The following is a 17,982-nucleotide window of genomic DNA, read 5'->3' on the forward strand; positions in this document are numbered from 1 at the left end:
GAGACCATTTATGCATTACTTCTTTTTAGTTTAGTTCACTGGAAGTGACATGGATAAAAAACGAAAACAGCGTGGAGACAAAAGTTAGAGAGGCGAGGGTGTTTGAACATGCGCAGAGGGAAAGAGTTACCTGGATGACGAATGCTGAACATCAAGGAAATAAACAGGAAGACCACAGAGGAGATTCAAGGATGTAGTGAAGGAGGACATGGAGAGTTATATTGGCAGCTTTTAGTGTGATAGAGGATGGAAGGGATAGGATGAGATACTGAAAGATGATCCACTGTGGTGACCCCTTAAGGTTTCACCCTGGTTCGATTTAAGCAACAAAAGCTAGATCTTTTAGGTTCACTAAAAGATCACGGTTTGGGCTGAAATCAAATCACATTACAGATTCTGTCGAGACTAAGAGGCAGACCTCTCCCACATGTGCAATTGTAGAGTCTCAAAAGAAAACAAGTGTTTTGAAGAGGTTTTTTTTATTAATCAAAATGAACATATAATAGAAAACACTCAAGAGAACCTTGGCAGCCATACTCTAAGGGGGTTAAAATAATCTAGACATACACAAACGGACAGCTTTATTTGCTTTCATATAATACCAGAGCTCATTATGCAAAAACTCACTGCTTTAAGGTTTGTTTAGTATGAAATCCCAAAATGAGTTTAAAACTTTAGAGTTGTAGGCTTTTCTCTTCTCAGATTGCTTGAAAGTCATAATGAGGGATAGCAGCTACCTAACATTCAAATCTCTAATTTCTTAAAATGTAATTGAATCACTTCCAAAATCTTTAATCCCTTCAATCGGGCACCAATGATGATTTTTACATTGTTCGATGCTGTAATTTCTTTTCAGATTGATAAGATCATTTAAAGTATCTGAGGATTATCTGTTAACCACAAAGTGTGAATTGTGTAAATTTTCAATGTTTAGCATCACAATTTAAAAAGGAATCTGGAAGAAAAATCAATCAAATCATGATTCAGGTAAAATCTCCAGTCAGATGTTAAAACTGTGTTTTCTCAAAGTGAGATTGCAACAATTCTTGAGGTGTGCAAAAGTACTGACCCAGGAAATATTCTAACTACTGCAAACACAGACGTGTTCATTTTGGCCTCTGAGGTGTGAATGTAGTGAAACTAACAATATGCAGCTCTCTATTCGGGACCTCCATCACTCCGAGATGGAGGGCTAGCTTTAGAAAAACTTGGAAGTCCAGTGTGCACAGGAAGGTCAGGAATCATAACACATGGAAGGAGATAAAAGTAGTATTTTCCATAAGACACAACCACATAAACACAGGAGGGCAGCTGCGTGCCCTGCTGAGCAGTAAACAGTCTTTAATGCTGAGTCCAGCATCTCAGCCTCACCTCTACATAAGCGATGTGAATCGGAGGTTCTGTCCAAACGTGCGTTTGAAATGTGACTCTTTGCTGTTTCATACTGCTGTTGTGAATGGTTTTTTTTCCTGTCCGTTTATGTTCAGCGAACATTTTTGATATTATCCAAACATTTACATCACTAGCTGCAACTCCGGTAAAAGGTCACTTCACGTTCACTCCGAATCCTCCTCCTCCTCGGGTATAAACGGTGGGTCATCGCTCGTCTGCTGCTTTGTGTCGAGATGCAGCTCTCTGACTGTGAGGATGCGGATGAGCATGGCCTCCATGGTGGTGTCGTCCAGAGCGGTGGAGGAGAACCACAGCGGGCTGTTGGGGACACAGCAGCGCTCGGGGTGCAGGTAGAACATGTTGGTTCGCTGCTTAACCGACTCCGAGCTGGGCGGAAGAAACAGGAACAAAGAATTAGATCAATGTGCTGATAAATCAGAGTAAAATGAGGGTCGGCCAGTGGACCATCTCAATCCAGCCCTCCACATCCAAACAAGAAATAAACTTTAAAAGAATCAATGAGTGGCAGGTTTTATGAGTCTTTACTGACATTTAACACTTAACCTTTTATTAGTTGTGCAGTAGTGCAGATCAGGCAAGTGGCAAATGTCGGCTCATTTAAATGTTATGACGCTTAATATTTCAAGTGTAACTTATTATCATATTTAAATTTAAATAAAATTTAAAAGTAATATTAAAAAAAGATATTTCCTATTCCTCTGCGGGGCAACCTGCATATGGCCAATAAAGCATTCATTCAAATTCAAGTCATGTGATCAGTGTATTTTGCCAAATGGGAAACGGCATCTTTAAAAAAAAAAAAAACAAGCCTACTTCATGTAACACAAATGAAACAATATGATGTCACAAGTAAGAAAACTCAGAGGTTAAGTTCAAATTTAAGGAGATGAATGAGAGGAAGGTAGTTAAGTGCAGAGTCTAAACTTCTCAGGCAGATCCTTCCAGAGCTTTGGTGCCCTGAAAGTTTAGCAGAGGAATACGTCCAACCTGAGCACGAAAAATCAAGATAATGTTTGGCTGAATCTGGCATATTTTCATGATGCATTTGTGTTAGTTAAAATCCTTCTTACATAAACAAACATAAAACTGGAGCTTCTGTCGCAATGCTGAAAGTGATGTGATCTCTTCTTCTGGTTTTAGATCAAACTCTCGGGCTTAACTCACTGAGTGAGTTTTTATTTGTACCTTTCAAAATACTGGTTTTAGACAGTTTTGTGAGCTACTCCTGTAATATCAGGTCTCAAAATCTGACAACAAACAATATATGCGCCACAAAAGAAGCGACTGTATCTCAGGAGCTGCATCATCCCTTTTTTTAACCAAGTAGCTGTTGCAGGCCGAGAGGCCCCTGCAAAGGTCGCCAGTCTGTCGCAGCCTAACACAGATAACTAACCTCACCTACAGCTTATTTAGAAGAAGCAAACAATCAGGTTTTTGTACTCTGGAAGGAAACCTACACAGGCACAGAGAGAAAATACAAACTAGACACTGCAAGATTAAATAAATATACCTATTTAAAATAAACTGAACATAGCAGTTATGTGGGAAAGGTAATGCAAGATTATTGTGCAGCCATTTACTTCACAAAGTTCACGTGCTGAAAGCGGAGTCCAACCAGCCACAGATCCATCGCGAGTGCACCAGTGGTTGTACAACACTCACCACTTTGAGAGGTAGAACTCGTAGAGTCTCACGGGACAGCGGAGAGGGTTCTCCGTGTTCTCCATCATCTCCAGGATTTCTTCTTTACTCTCCTCCTCCTTCCGCTTCTTCGCTGGGCCACCGTCTGCATCTGAAGAGGACACATACAGACAGTGTGCAAGTTTCAGGATAATTTGTACATGAAAACAGTCAGAATCTGTTTGACTGCTAATTTTAGGTGGACTGTCGACTCTTAACTGCAAAATCAACGCGTTTAGCTCTGTGTGTTTAAATCTGGCGTTCTGCACGTTGGTACCTGACTCCGCCTCGGGTCCGGACAGCGGTGGGTAGAAGCGCAGGAATGTGGTCTTGGTGTTGTTTAGATTGGTTTTTGTGCAGCGCATGACGTGTGCAAAGGACAGCTGACGGTGCTGCTCCACCTTGGTGAAGCCAAAGTACTTGCAGCAGAAGAAGAGCAGAGTGTTGAGGAGGACGATGGGGGAGTACGCCCCCAGCTGTTTACAGTCCCACAAAAACTCCTCCTCTACACGGGAGTGGATATAACCTGCGGAGGGAAAGTGACCCGCTGTAAATCTGAGCAAACAGGCGTTCTTTGTGTAACACTGACAGAGACAAAGGTGGTGTTGGAAACTCACCACTGGGTGTGATTGAAGGTTTGAAACCTCGCAGCAAGTTGGTGAACTCAGTGGAAAACTTGTTATAGAAGCGATCCATGAAAATGTTCTCCACACGACCGTTTTGAAACAGATACTGCAGAGAAAGACAAAAAGTTTAGAGAACCAGGAAAGTAAAGGAAGTTTGGACTATGTTAGAAAATGGTTATAAATATGATGACATGTATATCTAAGTGTATCCATATTTACACTTAGTTTCTCTGAGAAAAATGTCTTGCCTGTTGGATGCCGAGGCAGAGGTAAAACATGGTGTCGGGCGAGTACGGCTCTCCGTTTGGTCGTTTCACCTCAGCGATGAAGCAGCAGAGGCCGTAGCTGAGCTCAGCGGTGGTGCAGCTAAGAAGATCCTCCTTCAGCTCCAGAGGACGTGCTGACATCAAGATTAAAAGCCATGTTTATTTGTTTTTAATTAGAAAGTCTTAACAGAGACAGGAAAGTCAGAGAATGCAGGAAATGCAGCCCGAAGTGCTGCAGTGTTCAAATGCATTTTATATTCAGACTTACAACCAAAGCGTGGATTCTCCAGGTTGGGCTGAGTTTGCCTCCACTGGATCCATCGCTTCCAGGCATCAACTCCATATTCACTCTTCAGTTTTGGGATTTCTACTTCCACGGGCTTTTTGGAAGTACTCTTTGCCGAAGACGTTTCAGCAGCCTTAGACTGACGCTGTGGCTTACGACCCTGTGATAACATATAGAGGATGCATTATGGGTATAATGGGGACATTTTAGACAACACAGACCAAAGTCATTCAAGTCTTGCAGCTCTGCAGCCTTCTTTGATAAAACCATGCTGGTTATTTTTATGTCCCCATCTAAAGGAGGGAGACACTTAAAACTTTTATTTAAATAAAGAAAAAGAAGGAAAAGGTTGAAAACCTACTATGTTATACTACTACTACTGTTTCCTGTTTTGACACATAATTATGGGTGGAGGGGTCACACAACGCCATCTTTTTGTTACATCATCTCCTTCTCTAATGTTTTGTTGCATATAAAGCCAGCTTTAGATATGTAAGCAGCAGTTACCCTCTTCTCTCTGGCTTTCCTGTGAGCTTGTCGTCGTACTGGAGCAGCAGGCGGGGGGCTTGGGGACTTGTTGCACTGCTCTCTTTGTTTGGCCATCCTTTCCAGAGTTTCTGGCAATGACATGACATCAAACATGAGACTAAACGCGCAAAAGCCCAGAGCTGATCTTTGAAGGGGTTAAAGTAAAAATGTCCAAAGAAATGTAGATAAACTGGAGATAAACTCCCTGAACGTCCAGTATTATGGATGTATGCCTATCATCTCACCAACAGTGAAGTCGGCTTCGATGTCCATGGGAGGCGGACCAGGAGGTGGTGCGGGCTCGGGCTCACTGGGCATGCCCACAGATACATCTAAAACTGAGTTGAACTTCTCGCTGGCGTAGGTTTTACTTGGCGACAAGGGCCCTGCGTCAGAGGAGGCATCCTCCCAGCTGTTGAGGAAAGTGGCCAGTTCGTCGGTGTCCAAGTCATCACTGTAGTTACTGACATGGTCTACAAAACAACCATCACACTGTCTGTTAGTACAGCATGAATACACTGTTAATAACACCAAAACTATCTGTATGGGAATAAAATGATGCAACTTTGACAGATAACTTGGATGAAATCCTAACATGTGCACGCTGACGATATTAAAGTTAATTAATTATGCATTTACAAAAATTATAAATATGACAACATTTCTTTAGTTTTAGTCAGTTTGGTCAAATATGTCAATACTTCCTTCAAGAGCCACTGGTGCACAAACAAAATAAAACTTAATAAACAAAAAACTACAATAGCTTTAATTGTTTAACCCTGTAATATGATGGCTTGATGCCCTCGAGTACCCCCCACTTTCATCTTTTCGTGGCCTCATTAAATGTTTCGTCTCACCATCTGTGACGGGTGCTTCTTGCTTTTCAGGCGTTTTCTTCACCGCTTTTTCCTCTTTGCGCGTCTCCGGCTTGTCGTTGTTCTCGTCGTCTTCGGCCACCATCTCCGCCATGAGGATGAGTTCTGCCTCGTACGGATCGGACGGGATCTTCTGTTTGATCTCCTGGATGGTTTCCACAATGCGCTCAGCACTGTCCATCGTCACAGGAAGAAACATTGGCACAGGAAGCTGAGGTAGAAAGAAGGAAGGAGCTCATGAGTGGGACCTTAGTAAGGGCAAAAGCAAAGCTGAAGATTAAAGGAGTGTGTAATGTAATTTATCCATGGCGAGAGCCTATCCCAGCTGCCATAGGGCAAGAGGCAGGGTACACCGCAGACAGGTCGCCAATCATTTGAACATCCTTTCTGAATCAAAATGCTATGGGTCACGGGGTCACGCCTATGGTTCATGTGTACATATATGTGCCCATTTGTTGAGCTACATGTTTTACTTCTTGCTGCTGTTTTTGTTACAGTGTTACAGTGCATGGTTTTGTCACAAGCATGTTAACAGTTTCCCCAAATAAAATCCATCTTGATCTTAATATTCCTCATTTTAATTATTCTAAATAAACCTTAAAAAGACAAATGTAAATTCTAAGACAAAAAGTCATGGGAAAAATTTGAATTAATTAGAAATAATAAAGTTCCAAGGTGGTTGCATTGTTAGACATACAGGTAACGGCAGGCCGACGGGCTTGGGAGTGCACTGGCTGTACATGTTCATGGGTACAGGAAGGTACACCGGCACAGGAACAGGCAGGATCACCATTTTTGGGAAGATATCATCTACAGAGAGAGAAAAAAAAAGGGAATAGTAGTCGTGATTAGATAAGAACATGGCACAGAGTTTGCTCTTGCAGTAAGTATGTTTAAAGAGGAAGCATGTACAGTGTGCAAAGACAAACAAATACTTTACATTTAGTCTTGTCTGTAAAATCTTGAGTATACATTAGTGCTCTGCCCAGAAAGTTCAAACTTCAAAGCATCAGTTAAGCATTTGAATAAGATTCCTCTCCACAAGCATGTCTTCATAACAACAAACTCAGCTGATTATGACCCTTACCCTTTAACCTGTGTTTGTGCCCCGAGTGTTAAACGCTGTGAAGTGCAGCTAGCAGCAGTAATTCAGCTGTAATCAATCAGATTGAACAGCTATTTGAAGCTTTTTAAACACGGAGTAAAGCGGAGGTGTTGCCCTGACAGAGACACTGCCTGTGTGCTTCTTTTACCCGTCTGTGCCTCCACGTCGACCGTCTGCGTTTTGCAGGAGACTCCTTTGTTCTGCACCAGCGGTCTACACAGCAGAGCCTTGTTCTTCAGGATTTTAGTCGGGGGAGGAGGATGAGTCTTCACCGTTTCGGTCTGAATGCTGATCTGAAGGACAGAAAAATGACAATAACATCTCTAAAGTTACTCATCTGTAACACTACACGGGCTACTTCCTTCAAGCTAAAAGTGACTGAACTAAATGTCCCAAAGATTTCCTTTTAAAAGCACAAGTTCGTCATTTCACCTAAGAAATATATTTTCATAAACATAACTTACACTGAAAAAAAGGAATTGGAAAAAATACAACTGTATACAAAAAGAATGCATGAATTTAAAAAATGTACTTACGTGTCCAGAGGTCTTTGACTGAGAGTTTGATGCTGTACCTGCAGAAAAAAGGCAAAATATGAAACTCGTGCAGCTACTGGTGATTAACAGTACAAAATGATTTCTTTTTAATATCTTGCGTGTGTTTGTTTTTGTTTTGTACTTTGTTGGGCACTTCTATCAGAAGTGTTAGGTTTTCCTTTCGGCGTGCCAGCGAGCGAGATGACGTTGGCGATCACAGGTGTGGCCTCTCCTGTGCTGGCTGAAAGCAAAACAGCAACAAACTTAAAACGTCTCAGTAGGAAGTCGCTCCCGACTTCTTCCTAAATCCTCAGAGAGAGGCATTCTTGGTCTTACTTTGTGACCCAGTTGCAAAACATTTTTTAGTTTTTCTAGTTTAAGAATTAAGTTGTGGGGCTTTACAAATTGTGGCAGCACTCTTTAATGCATAGAACTTGCAATACCAAAGTATTGATATATGTATGTGTGGATGTACAGCTGTATACACGGGCATATATTGTCTTCCCATGACCTCATAATATTTTGTCTGTTTTGTTTGGTTTTGTTTGTCTGTTTTGTTTGGTTTTGTTTGTCTGTTTTGTTTGGTTTTGTTTGTCTGTTTTGTTTTGTTTTTCTGCATAAAAATGTTCCTAAATAAATAAAAAGTATCAAAAAAAAAAGAATTAAGTTGTGCACGACTAGTAAACATTTAGCTTTGTTGCCTTAATAGTTAGTACCAGAAATATTCATATTTTATTAAAGAACAACAACAGTTAACAGCTGGTGTCAAACATGCAGTCCAGTGTTGCAGCAGCTCAGTTTTACAGTCTTGCATGCAATGCAAATGTTGCCATCAGATGATGAACGAAACAGTCAGTGCCATCCGCATCTCTGCCAACTTCACATTGACTCATTCATGGAGATTATACATTACACTGCAACAACTGTGCATGCGGTGGGCATCAAAGAAGCCGACAGTGTTGTCTCGAGCTGTCTGTGTCCGCAACACGGTATGAATCTAGGCCTCAGTGCCTCTTTGATTTACCACATTAGCATTTCTTGATGGTCTGTCTTTACAGCAGCACAGTGGTTAAGGCTGTGGGGTCACAGTAAGAGCTCTCTGGGTTTTCTGTGAGGAATTTATATGTTCACCATGTGTCTGTGTGGATTCTCTCCAGGTGCCAGTTTCTTCCCACAATCCTGAGATGTGCATGTTATGTTACATAGTAATTCTAAATTGGCCTTAGGTGTCAACATGACCACAAATGATTGCACATCTCTCTGTGCTAGCCCTTAACATCAAACTGGCCACTCAATCAAAAGAAAGTAATACTTCCCTTTACTACAGTTTTAAAGACTGCTAAGGAAAGCTTAGCCAAACTCATCAAACCCAAACTGATTTTATCAAAAGCAGCAGCTTCAAAAGTCATTAATTAAACTTTAAACATGTCTGAATAAGCCTCACACTATTCCAGCTGTCATAGGGTGAGGCAAATTACACCCTAGACAGCATGCCAGTCCATCACAGGGCTGACTCAGAACCTCACACTCCTGAAACCAGTTTAGATTTACTCCAACACTTAAGTAAAACAGGAGGAAACACAGAGACTGGGAGAACGCACAGGTTCCACACAGAAAGCTCCGCCCAAAAAGGCCGATCAAACCGGTGAGGCAACAGTGCTAACCACTACACCGTTAAAAAAAATATATAAATCAGATGAAGTTACAGATTCAAACAGGGATAAAAACACGGTATGCACCTTTCACGACTTCACCCTGCGTGGCCACTGTCTCACAGCAGAACTGCAGCAGACAGCTGAGGTCGCAGAAGTGTTTGACTTCCCCGAGCATGGGAAGGCTCTGCTTTAGCTTCCCTTTCCGCCCGCAGGTGTCGCACTTTGCAACCTGAGTGGAAAAGCAATGTGTTTACATGGAGGAGGAGATCATGCTCACAGAGATTGCCGCTTTGGTGTAAAACTATGATTTTAATATCTTTACTGCGGTTTGCTTACGTGGCAGAACAGCATGGTGTACTTGGACCTGCACTCCTCCGAGCAGAACTCCTCCGTCGAGCCTCCGTACTGCGCCGTCACCAGCTTCTTTGAAACGGAGTGGCAGTAAACACAGGAGTGACAGTGCTTCCCCCAGTTTTTACTCAAGTCGTGTCTGAACAGGAGCTTACAGCCTGGACACAGAAATAAATAAAATAAATACAGATTTCAGAGCAGAATCGGGTTCTTACAGCTGACGAATCGATTTCCACGACTCCTTACCGTCGCTGCAGAAGTAACAGTCTTTGTTGTTGACTCTCTTCACGTCTCTGGTGATCTTTTCGATCATACAGTACTCGCACACACTCGTGACGTTGTTGGCTTTCTTAAACTCGTGAGAACAGTCCACGCTGCACAGAAAAACCATCTTGTCCTGCACGCACACACAGAAGATACAAATCATGAGAAATGTCAGCCTGAACGGACAAGGTCTATTTTCTGTGTTCATTTTCTTGAAAGTGTTGACAAGACTTTACCCGAGAGGACCAAAAGCATTTCAGGTCCTCATCCGAAATGCCGTTACTTTCATTTAAAGTCCACAGGAACACTGTTGTGGTATTACTGATCTCTAAATGTAAAACTTTCCACTCATAATTTATTTGTTTCCATTAATTACCTTAATTTGGATGAGCTCAGGTTTAAAAGTGATGACGCGGGAGCACTGGAAGCAGTTCACTTTCTGGGACACTTTTGCCTCCTGTTGCACTGGCGTTGTACTAACGGGCTGAATTTGGGACGATCCCATGGGCAGCTTTGTAAAAACATTCACCTGCTTCTGCGACTGCTTAAATTTTTCCTAAAGCGCAGAAAAAGAAACAACAGAAGTCTGAAATACCAGCTTTCATTTTTCAAAAATCTTTCTTAGGTTTGTCTTTAAATAACTTTAAGTAAATACCTGAAAAGCCATGACACACGGGAGAGTGCAGAAATTCCTGATTGAGGTATCGGACATGGCCAGGTGGTAGGACGGTACGCTGTTTTTGCCACAGTTATCACAGTTTATCCGAGCACCTGAAACCAAATTAATCCATCATAAACAATCATTTAACAAAAACAAGTACAAGGTTTAATCTTCAATGAGAAGCTGGTATCGCGTACCTGAAGAACTAACAGTCTGGACTTTGTACGCCATCACACAGCTGCTGCTGCAGAAAAGATCCACAGAGTCATCACTGTTTTTGCTGTCCACCATTTCTGCCACAAAGCGGGCGGTGCGACACATTGTGCACGGCTGGGTCATCTTGGTTATCTTGCTTTTCTGTGAATTAATTTTAAAAAACAAAATGAGGCATGTTGCAAACAACCTCAACCGTTTTAACTCTCAGAGTAAGAAAGAGGAGGCGAGAAAGTTAACTGGCTTTGTTTCCCACATGTGCTGACACTCACTGCAGGCATGCAACTTTAAAATAGTGCTAAAAAATTTAACTCTTTCCCCTATAGAGTCGAAATCTGAAGACCCCCTCTGTTCTTTTAATGAACAGTTTAGACACCACCAATAAAGTTTGCAGGTTTTTCAAAGGGTAGCTCCACATGCAGAGACCACCCTCTGCCTTCTGAGTTACTCAAACTGGGCTTTCAAGAGTTCAAATGAGGACTAATTCAAAATAAATGTATCTGCAATGAAGCAGAGAACTGTTTCCATACCTCTTTGTATTTCCCCAAACAATCCAGGTTGCACACGGTTTTGCTGCCCTCTTCCAGCTTCAGCATGAGCGGTTTGCTGTGGCAGTACGAGCCACAGTTGGCGCAGCCCGCCATCGAAAGGTTATTTACTGTACGGAAGCGGTTAAAGCAGGCGTCACTGCACATCTTGTGGACAGCGCCGCTCAGTATCACCTCATGTTTGCTCTGCAGAGAGACGACAAAGAGCAGCACAGGTGAAGAGTGTTCACACTATCAGCATAGTTTCATATGGTGTAAATAATGCATGAGACAAGGAGGACATTTTTAACACGGTTTGGATAATTCTATATTAAATAATTGAAATAATCATTAGCGGCAGTCCTGTTCTGTTCGACTTACGACACAGTATCTGGTGCACATGCTGCAGAGTGACTGTGGTACAGTCTGTAGAGCTTTCACAGCAACAGCAGTTTTCCTGAAGTTGGAGACAGTTTTCTTGTAGTTGAAGGACGTCAGGCAGATCTGGCCACAGAACTCTTTCATGAGTCCTTTGAGATCCGGAGCCAGGATGACGTCTTGAGGCCGAATTATCAACCTAAAGGAACGGGAGGAAAAGAGGCCAAGGAGAAATCCAAATTCAATCAAACTACAATGCAGTTTACTTTGAGGCGTATCATTGGGTGACATTACTTCACCCATCAAACAGTAGTAATAACAGTAGTAAGCCTACTCTCGTCTGCAGAACTCACTTTTGACAGTTGTGGCAGATTTTAGTGGCTCCCCTGGCCTGAGACAATGAGAGGCAGGTGGTGGAGCAGAAGAGCGCTGGAGAGCCCTTCCTCTGGAAAGCCGTCTGTCCCTTCATCAGGTTCTTCTTACAGTGAGCGCAGAACATGTGCGAAGACGGCGGGCTGACGATGGGCAGCGTCTGCGTTTCAGAACTCTCAGAATACACGGATCCGATCCTCAGGTCCTCCTTTCAACATGAGAGAAACGTCAGTAACGGTTCAGGGATTCAGGCTTCATTCTCAGAAACTAGACCCAGACCAGATCCTGACTGATGATGTTATATATTATTATATTATACTAGCAGCAACAGATTTTCTCTTTGGTGTTCCCCGGGTTTCCCACAGCTGTGGACTTTTCTAGACATCAGCTAAGGAGATCCACGTGACAATGAAAATGTCCAAGCTAGTGAGATCTGACACTAAACAGTTTTAAACCTGCAAAGTCCAAATGTGACAACATGTCATGTTCTGCCACCAAACCTATTTCAGGAAGTCTAGTTTGAGGTACAGATCTGTGAGTCTGAACCTCTTCCTGCACTCTGGTTTATTACAGGAGTGGGAAACGCACTGCAGGTTTTTGATATCACCCTGAATCAAATAACTAGTTCATCACCAGGCCTCTGGACATATTGATATTGATTTAGCCATTTGAATCAGCTGTGTTGGATCAAGGACACGTCTAAAACCTGCAGGACACCGGCCCTTGAGGCCTGGAGTTCCCCACCTCTCGTCTATTAGACTCAGTGTCAGTCATGCCAAGTATACAATAGCCAGAATAAAGAACTGATGAAACGAAGAAACCAGTAATTATCCTGAAACATGCAAGTTCATGTGTGAGTCTACCTGATCTTGTCCCAGTTTTTTTTTGTCTTGGTATCATTGCTGCTCACAGACTGGCTCCATACATACAAGTTACCCCCTCCGACTATCACAAGCAAGCCAGAGGACAACCACTCTCAGTGTTCTAGGTCTAATGCAGGGTGTCCGGTCATATGGACATGCCCAAACCATCTCAAATTCTCAAATTCTGAAAAATTCTCCTCCTCCATAGATGCAGGCCTGTTCTCCCTCTGTCGTTGTCGTAACTTCCACCTTTTTTTGGGACCACTCCATCATACTCCCAGCTCGTGTCAAGTGTTCTTTTGCAGCCACTTTGGACTCGTTGTTCTACACCTTTGCACTACAGACATCATGTGCCTCTTCCTTTCCAGCCTTTCTGTTCACTACATGGGTTTTGAATATCAAATATTTAATTTCAGTAACTGCCGTTCCATCTCCCAAACTTTCTGCAACTGTCTCCACACCTGATCGTTGCGTGACAGCTCTGCATACGCTTGCCAAATCTAATAGCATAACTCCACAAATCCTTAAGCAGAGTGTGTCTCACCCTTGCAGTATTAGGCTCATCTTTCACACTTGCTGTAGAGGAACTGGACATTAGAGCTTGTTCATATTCCTCATCCACCGGCTCGTCCTTCACAGTGACCAATGGAGGTGAAGGAGACAACTTGACGCTTTGGGTTGAAGTGTGCAGCCTCTCCTAGAACAAAGAGTACATGTATATGCTGTTTATTTTGACGGAAAGCTTATGGCGACAGCCTAATCAATAGTTTTCAATGAACTTTCACGTATATTAATAGAGCAGGTAAGAAAAGCCTGAAACCTAAATTCTATCTTACTTCTACTTACAACGTCTAATCTCGGTATAGAAAGCTTGACGACTTTCATGCCGTTCAACATCATCGCCGGTGACGAGCTGTCTCTTCCTACAAGAACACGTGAGCAGCGTGTGAGCAAGTGTAAAAGGAAGTGAACACAAAAACATGAAGAACATGAATGAATGAAAACATTCACAACTGTCACTGTGTCGGACAAAACAAAATTCATACTGAACCACAGTCTGAGTGTTAAGATTTTTAAAAAAAAAAGATTGTGTTTTTAGTGGCTCTATGGTGTCATGGTTTAATCATTCATTTAACCAGTCAATGATCCCTCGTTTAACCCTGGGAGGAGACAAAAATACCTCCAGGGTTGCTTCAGGAAGGGAACCTGGTGTAAAACGCCTCCAAATCAAACATGCTCGTGAATAACAGAGCAGCCGAAAAGCAGCTTTATGTTGGGAGTGAGCCATTAAACTCAAAAATGTTCAGCAATGTTAAATTTTATTCAGTGTTTTCTTAGTTGCACAGTTACAACCATTTTAACCAACTAAGAGCCAAAATGCTGAGATGCTTGTTTGCCTTTGACCATTTCAGAAGGGACAAATACTTCCTTTATTAGCGTGTTCCCTTTTGACTGCATGTGTAAACATAACAGGTCAGCACACAGCAGCAGATCTGTATCACTTTATTTGATGTATATCTCTGCATTTTAATTTCTATCAATAACAAGAAAAAAAAGAAAATTGGGTTTGTTCAGTCAAATTTGAAAAGATCTTTGGACTCTAATAAAGCATAAGTATTTCACAAAGGTTCAGTCAGGATAGTCGTTTCACGTGAACCGTACCATTTTAGTCTTGTTATATACAATTTATGTGTGTGGATTTCTAGGGGTGGTTTTCTGTTTATTTATTACAAATTTAATAAATTTAACGAAAATATTAATATTAAAGTTTATTCTGCTGCCAAGATTTTCCACATAATGAGATTTTAATTTCGTACTATTTGTATTTTGGCATTAAGATCACCCACCTGTACTTCCTGTGGCCTCAGACGATGGAGACGAGCTGGACTGCATCAAGTCTGAAGTTGTGGGTTTCACATCAGCTTCCTCCGTAACAGAGTTACTGTCCTCCGTCACTGAGGCTGTGTGGGAATTTTAAAGCACAGCATTTAGTGGGATGATGAAAACTACGCCTTGTTGAGAGACTTTCTGCCATGCTGTCTTTAAAGGAGGAGTGAAAGCATTTCTAAAGCTCAGTGTGCTCTGACGTGGACTCGCAGAGAGTTGCAGGGTAACAAAGGTCAAAGGGTCTTTTTAAAGAAGCCTGTCTGCATTTAAAAGTTACAAAATGTTTGTAGTGGTCGCTTTTTAGGAAATACATTTTTGGCCTTTAGCAGATGAAGGAGTGTCAGGGTAGATGTTTTCTCATATTTGCTGATATTAAAAGTTTTATTTATTTAGATAATTTCCTACAAGATCATAAAGATTCTATTTTGCATCTACAAATCTACCAATCAAAGAGCATCTTTATACCTGTATTAGAAGCATCAGGTGAGCGGCTGCTTTCCATATCCTTCAAGCTGTTCTGTTCCTCCTCTTTCATCTGAGCTTCCTGCTCCACCTGATCCACTGTACCGATGTCCATCATCTCATCGAGTTCATCGCCCGCTGTCAAAACCTTTGGTTTACAGCAGATGGATGACTCCTGCTCTGTGCAGACTTCCTCCTTAGTGTCATTGCTTGTGTCCATGTTTTCATCAGTGTTTTTTATTTCTTTCTCCTCCTCACGATCAGGAGCTGCGTCCATGCATGCATCCTCACTGACATCTGCTACTGCAGGGCTTTCCTCTTGGCTCTCATCCTTCCCTGCAAGATCTTCTGCCTTTGACTCAACCCCTTCATCAGATATCACCTCAAGACCCTCGTCACATTTCACCTCAGGAGCCTCTTTTTGGGGCTCTGTGGTGCTACCTGGCTCACCATCATTAACCGTAACGGTCTCCTCTGTCTCCTCTGCAGAAAAAGCTTGTGATGGAGATGTAGAACCAACAGAGTGGATCACCTCAGTCTCAGTTTCTTTAAGTTCTGCTTCTTCACTTTCCATGTCTTTTTCAGCAGCAGCAGCAGCATCATTATCCTCTTCCCTCTCTTTGGAAAGTTCATGGGAAGATTCATGAACGTGTTCCGTTTCTCCAGCGTCCACCGATGCTGCTGCTTCTGAAACTGCCTCCACAGCCTCTCCATCGGTCCCTTCTGTTACCTATGATGGACAATAGACAGTTTACAGAACGCACAAGTCTCTGCTCTGTAACTAAGCCAATCACTAATGTCCACAATTGACAAAAACAGAACAATTAGTTCTGCAATTTCTAGATTTGCACTTCTATAAAATATGATATGCAGCAACGACTGCGAATCTGAGAATTCAATTATTTTTATTGTCATTCCAACAGATGTATTTACAGGCAGTAAAAGTAAATTTTGCACTCAGGTTCTGGTTAAAAGCCAACATAAAAGAGAACAGACAAGAGCAAGATATACAGAAACAAAGAATACAAAACAACAGAGGTGTGTGATGCAAAGACCAGATGAAAGCTGACCAATAAAAACTAATTTTAGAAACCAAACATTTATATCTGCACTTCCTGCATAGCTGTGAGTATTTTATGCTGTGTCCGTTTTAGTGTTTTGAAAGGAGACTTCTTTTAAAGACCCAAACATTTCTGTCACTCCTCATGCATGGTGGGGTTTTAAAATAATTAAAACACTACAGATACATTTAAAATCTTTACTTAGCTACGCTGACGCAACTCAACCAGATATGCTTCTTCTTTTTTTTTTTTAGATATTCACTCAAGACCGAACATGACTGTGTCTAAGAGTTTCAAAACCACAGGGCTGTGAAATATGAGCTGCACAAAACCTAAGTACGGCAGGAAACACGTCCCACCACTCTGTAGCCAAATTTAAACAAGGTGGTTGTTGTGCAGTTAATAATAAAGCTCTAAAATCAAAACCAAGTACAGAAATGTCTGCCAAACACCAGTTTAATCAAAGAAAGACTAAAAAGCTGTCTGTCTCAGACCTAAAATATCCATCTTTGCTGATACTGAAACTAAGGTGTTTGAAACACAAGCAGAGGAAATGGTCACACCGCAGGGATGTGCATACCACATTAATATAACCTCATTTTAGGGATATAAAAGCGCTACCATAAGCTGATCTGAAGCACTAAAAACACCGTGAACTGCTTCCATGTGCAGCAGGATCAAGCTCAGCAGTGTCCGCTTCTCTGACTGCATCGTGTAATTAATTAAATAGCCTTTAAAACTATCAGTAGGGCTAGTCAGTGCTCAGGTTTGGTGCAGGTTAAAGACCCGACCGCATTTTGCGAAGCTAAATTCTGCAGCACGGATTTGTGCAAAGTTTAGCAGCCTAAGTTTGCAATAGAGGTACCTTATCAGGGACCATTTAATAAACACGGGGTGTGTTTCTCACACACACACACACACACACTCAGTACAGATTCAATGCAAAGGTTTAATTTCTGTTTTAGGCGTGCAGCAACACCATAACAAGTTAGCTTACTACAGCGTGGCTGCTGCACAGAGGTTTGACAAATGGCTGTAATACTCCGTTAGACTGTAGGTAATGGGTGTTATTACCTCTGTACAAGTCACTTTCTTGGAGTTAGCCATGTTTTGTTCATATATTAATTAGCAGACCTGTAAAGAGAGAACTACTAGCTCAGCCTTTGCTAAGCTAACGCTAGCCTGCTTACAGATCCATGCAGCTACGACTGCGGTTAGTCTCCCTCCGTGTTTTCACCACGCAATAAATAACCTCTGCACATGTTAAATACCCGCTCTGTTTATAATTCTTTTGGATGCAGATATATGATTTTAAAAAGTGTAGTTCACCGCCGTAACAACGTGCACAGAATTACCGCGCCGACCTGCACAGGAGTCACTTGATTGGTGGTCAGACGTTCGCATCCGCTAGTTTCCGTATCGGCCATGGTGGTCTCAAATCACCAATTCTTTGAGTTTAATAATAAAATGCGATTAAGCTATGGTAAACAAACTCCAAAACAGAAAAACGTTTCAAATGCATCCCCTTGCTACAATCATATGCGTCCAGTCCAACAGGACCGTTTGTTTTCCTTCTTCTTCTTCGGTCAAGGTCTACCCCATCTTTGGGGTTGCTTTTCCGCCTCCTAGTGGCAAGAAAAATACTACAATGGTGGGAGCCAAAATAATATGTATCTCACCCAAATAGAACTGCTATTTGTATTTGTTGGTATCATAATAATACATTTTATTTTGTACAGTGTTTCAAATGTTACACATTTAAAACGTCTTCACAGAAATAACCAAATAAACACCAAATAACATAAACGAGGCCAATGAAAGGTAAAACATTACAGTAAGTGAGAGATTTCTGAAGTAAACAACAGTTCAGGATATTGGTTTTAACTAAGCACCAATCTTGTACGCTAGTAAAAGTAATTTTATCAATACACAACATAGTTTACATTGTTATCAGCAAATTTCTGCTGTTGACA

General features: G+C 41.8%; 1 protein-coding gene across 1 annotated transcript; it reads right to left on the reverse strand.

Annotated features, from left to right (window-relative positions):
• Positions 1–506: 506 nt before the first annotated feature.
• Positions 507–17,607, reverse strand: zmym4.1 (zinc finger MYM-type containing 4, tandem duplicate 1). The gene is made up of 27 exons (XM_005940959.3): positions 17,374–17,607; positions 14,952–15,678; positions 14,447–14,560; positions 13,446–13,522; positions 13,144–13,296; positions 11,718–11,944; positions 11,368–11,563; positions 10,990–11,193; positions 10,444–10,603; positions 10,241–10,356; positions 9,962–10,141; positions 9,568–9,718; positions 9,307–9,479; positions 9,055–9,199; positions 7,458–7,556; positions 7,316–7,353; positions 6,928–7,072; positions 6,372–6,484; positions 5,657–5,885; positions 5,045–5,272; positions 4,779–4,888; positions 4,254–4,431; positions 3,968–4,119; positions 3,711–3,825; positions 3,371–3,619; positions 3,076–3,205; positions 507–1,779 (listed from the first exon to the last, which is right to left on the reverse strand). The coding sequence occupies exons 1-27, from the start codon at positions 17,434–17,436 to the stop codon at positions 1,557–1,559; spliced, it is 4,695 nt and encodes a 1,564-aa protein (XP_005941021.1). The 5' UTR covers positions 17,437–17,607; the 3' UTR covers positions 507–1,556.
• Positions 17,608–17,982: the final 375 nt, after the last annotated feature.

Source organism: Haplochromis burtoni, unplaced genomic scaffold, assembly GCF_018398535.1.
Source record: "Haplochromis burtoni strain Fernald_Lab_line unplaced genomic scaffold, NCSU_Asbu1 Contig_171, whole genome shotgun sequence".
NCBI classification, from domain to species: Eukaryota; Metazoa; Chordata; class Actinopteri; order Cichliformes; family Cichlidae; genus Haplochromis; species Haplochromis burtoni.

What these genes read in the sequence shown, in the direction of transcription:
- zmym4.1 (XM_005940959.3), bottom strand. Translation starts at nt 17,436, where the DNA reads ATGGCCGATACGGAAACTAGCGGATGCGAACGTCTGACCACCAATCAA. An exon ending in ATCAAGTGACTCCTGTGCAG is followed by an intron (nt 15,679 to 17,373) that starts GTCGGCGCGGTA and finishes TGTCCATCATAG; the next exon opens with GTAACAGAAGGGACCGATGG. An exon ending in CGGACCCGAGGCGGAGTCAG is followed by an intron (nt 3,206 to 3,370) that starts GTACCAACGTGC and finishes TGTCCTCTTCAG; the next exon opens with ATGCAGACGGTGGCCCAGCG.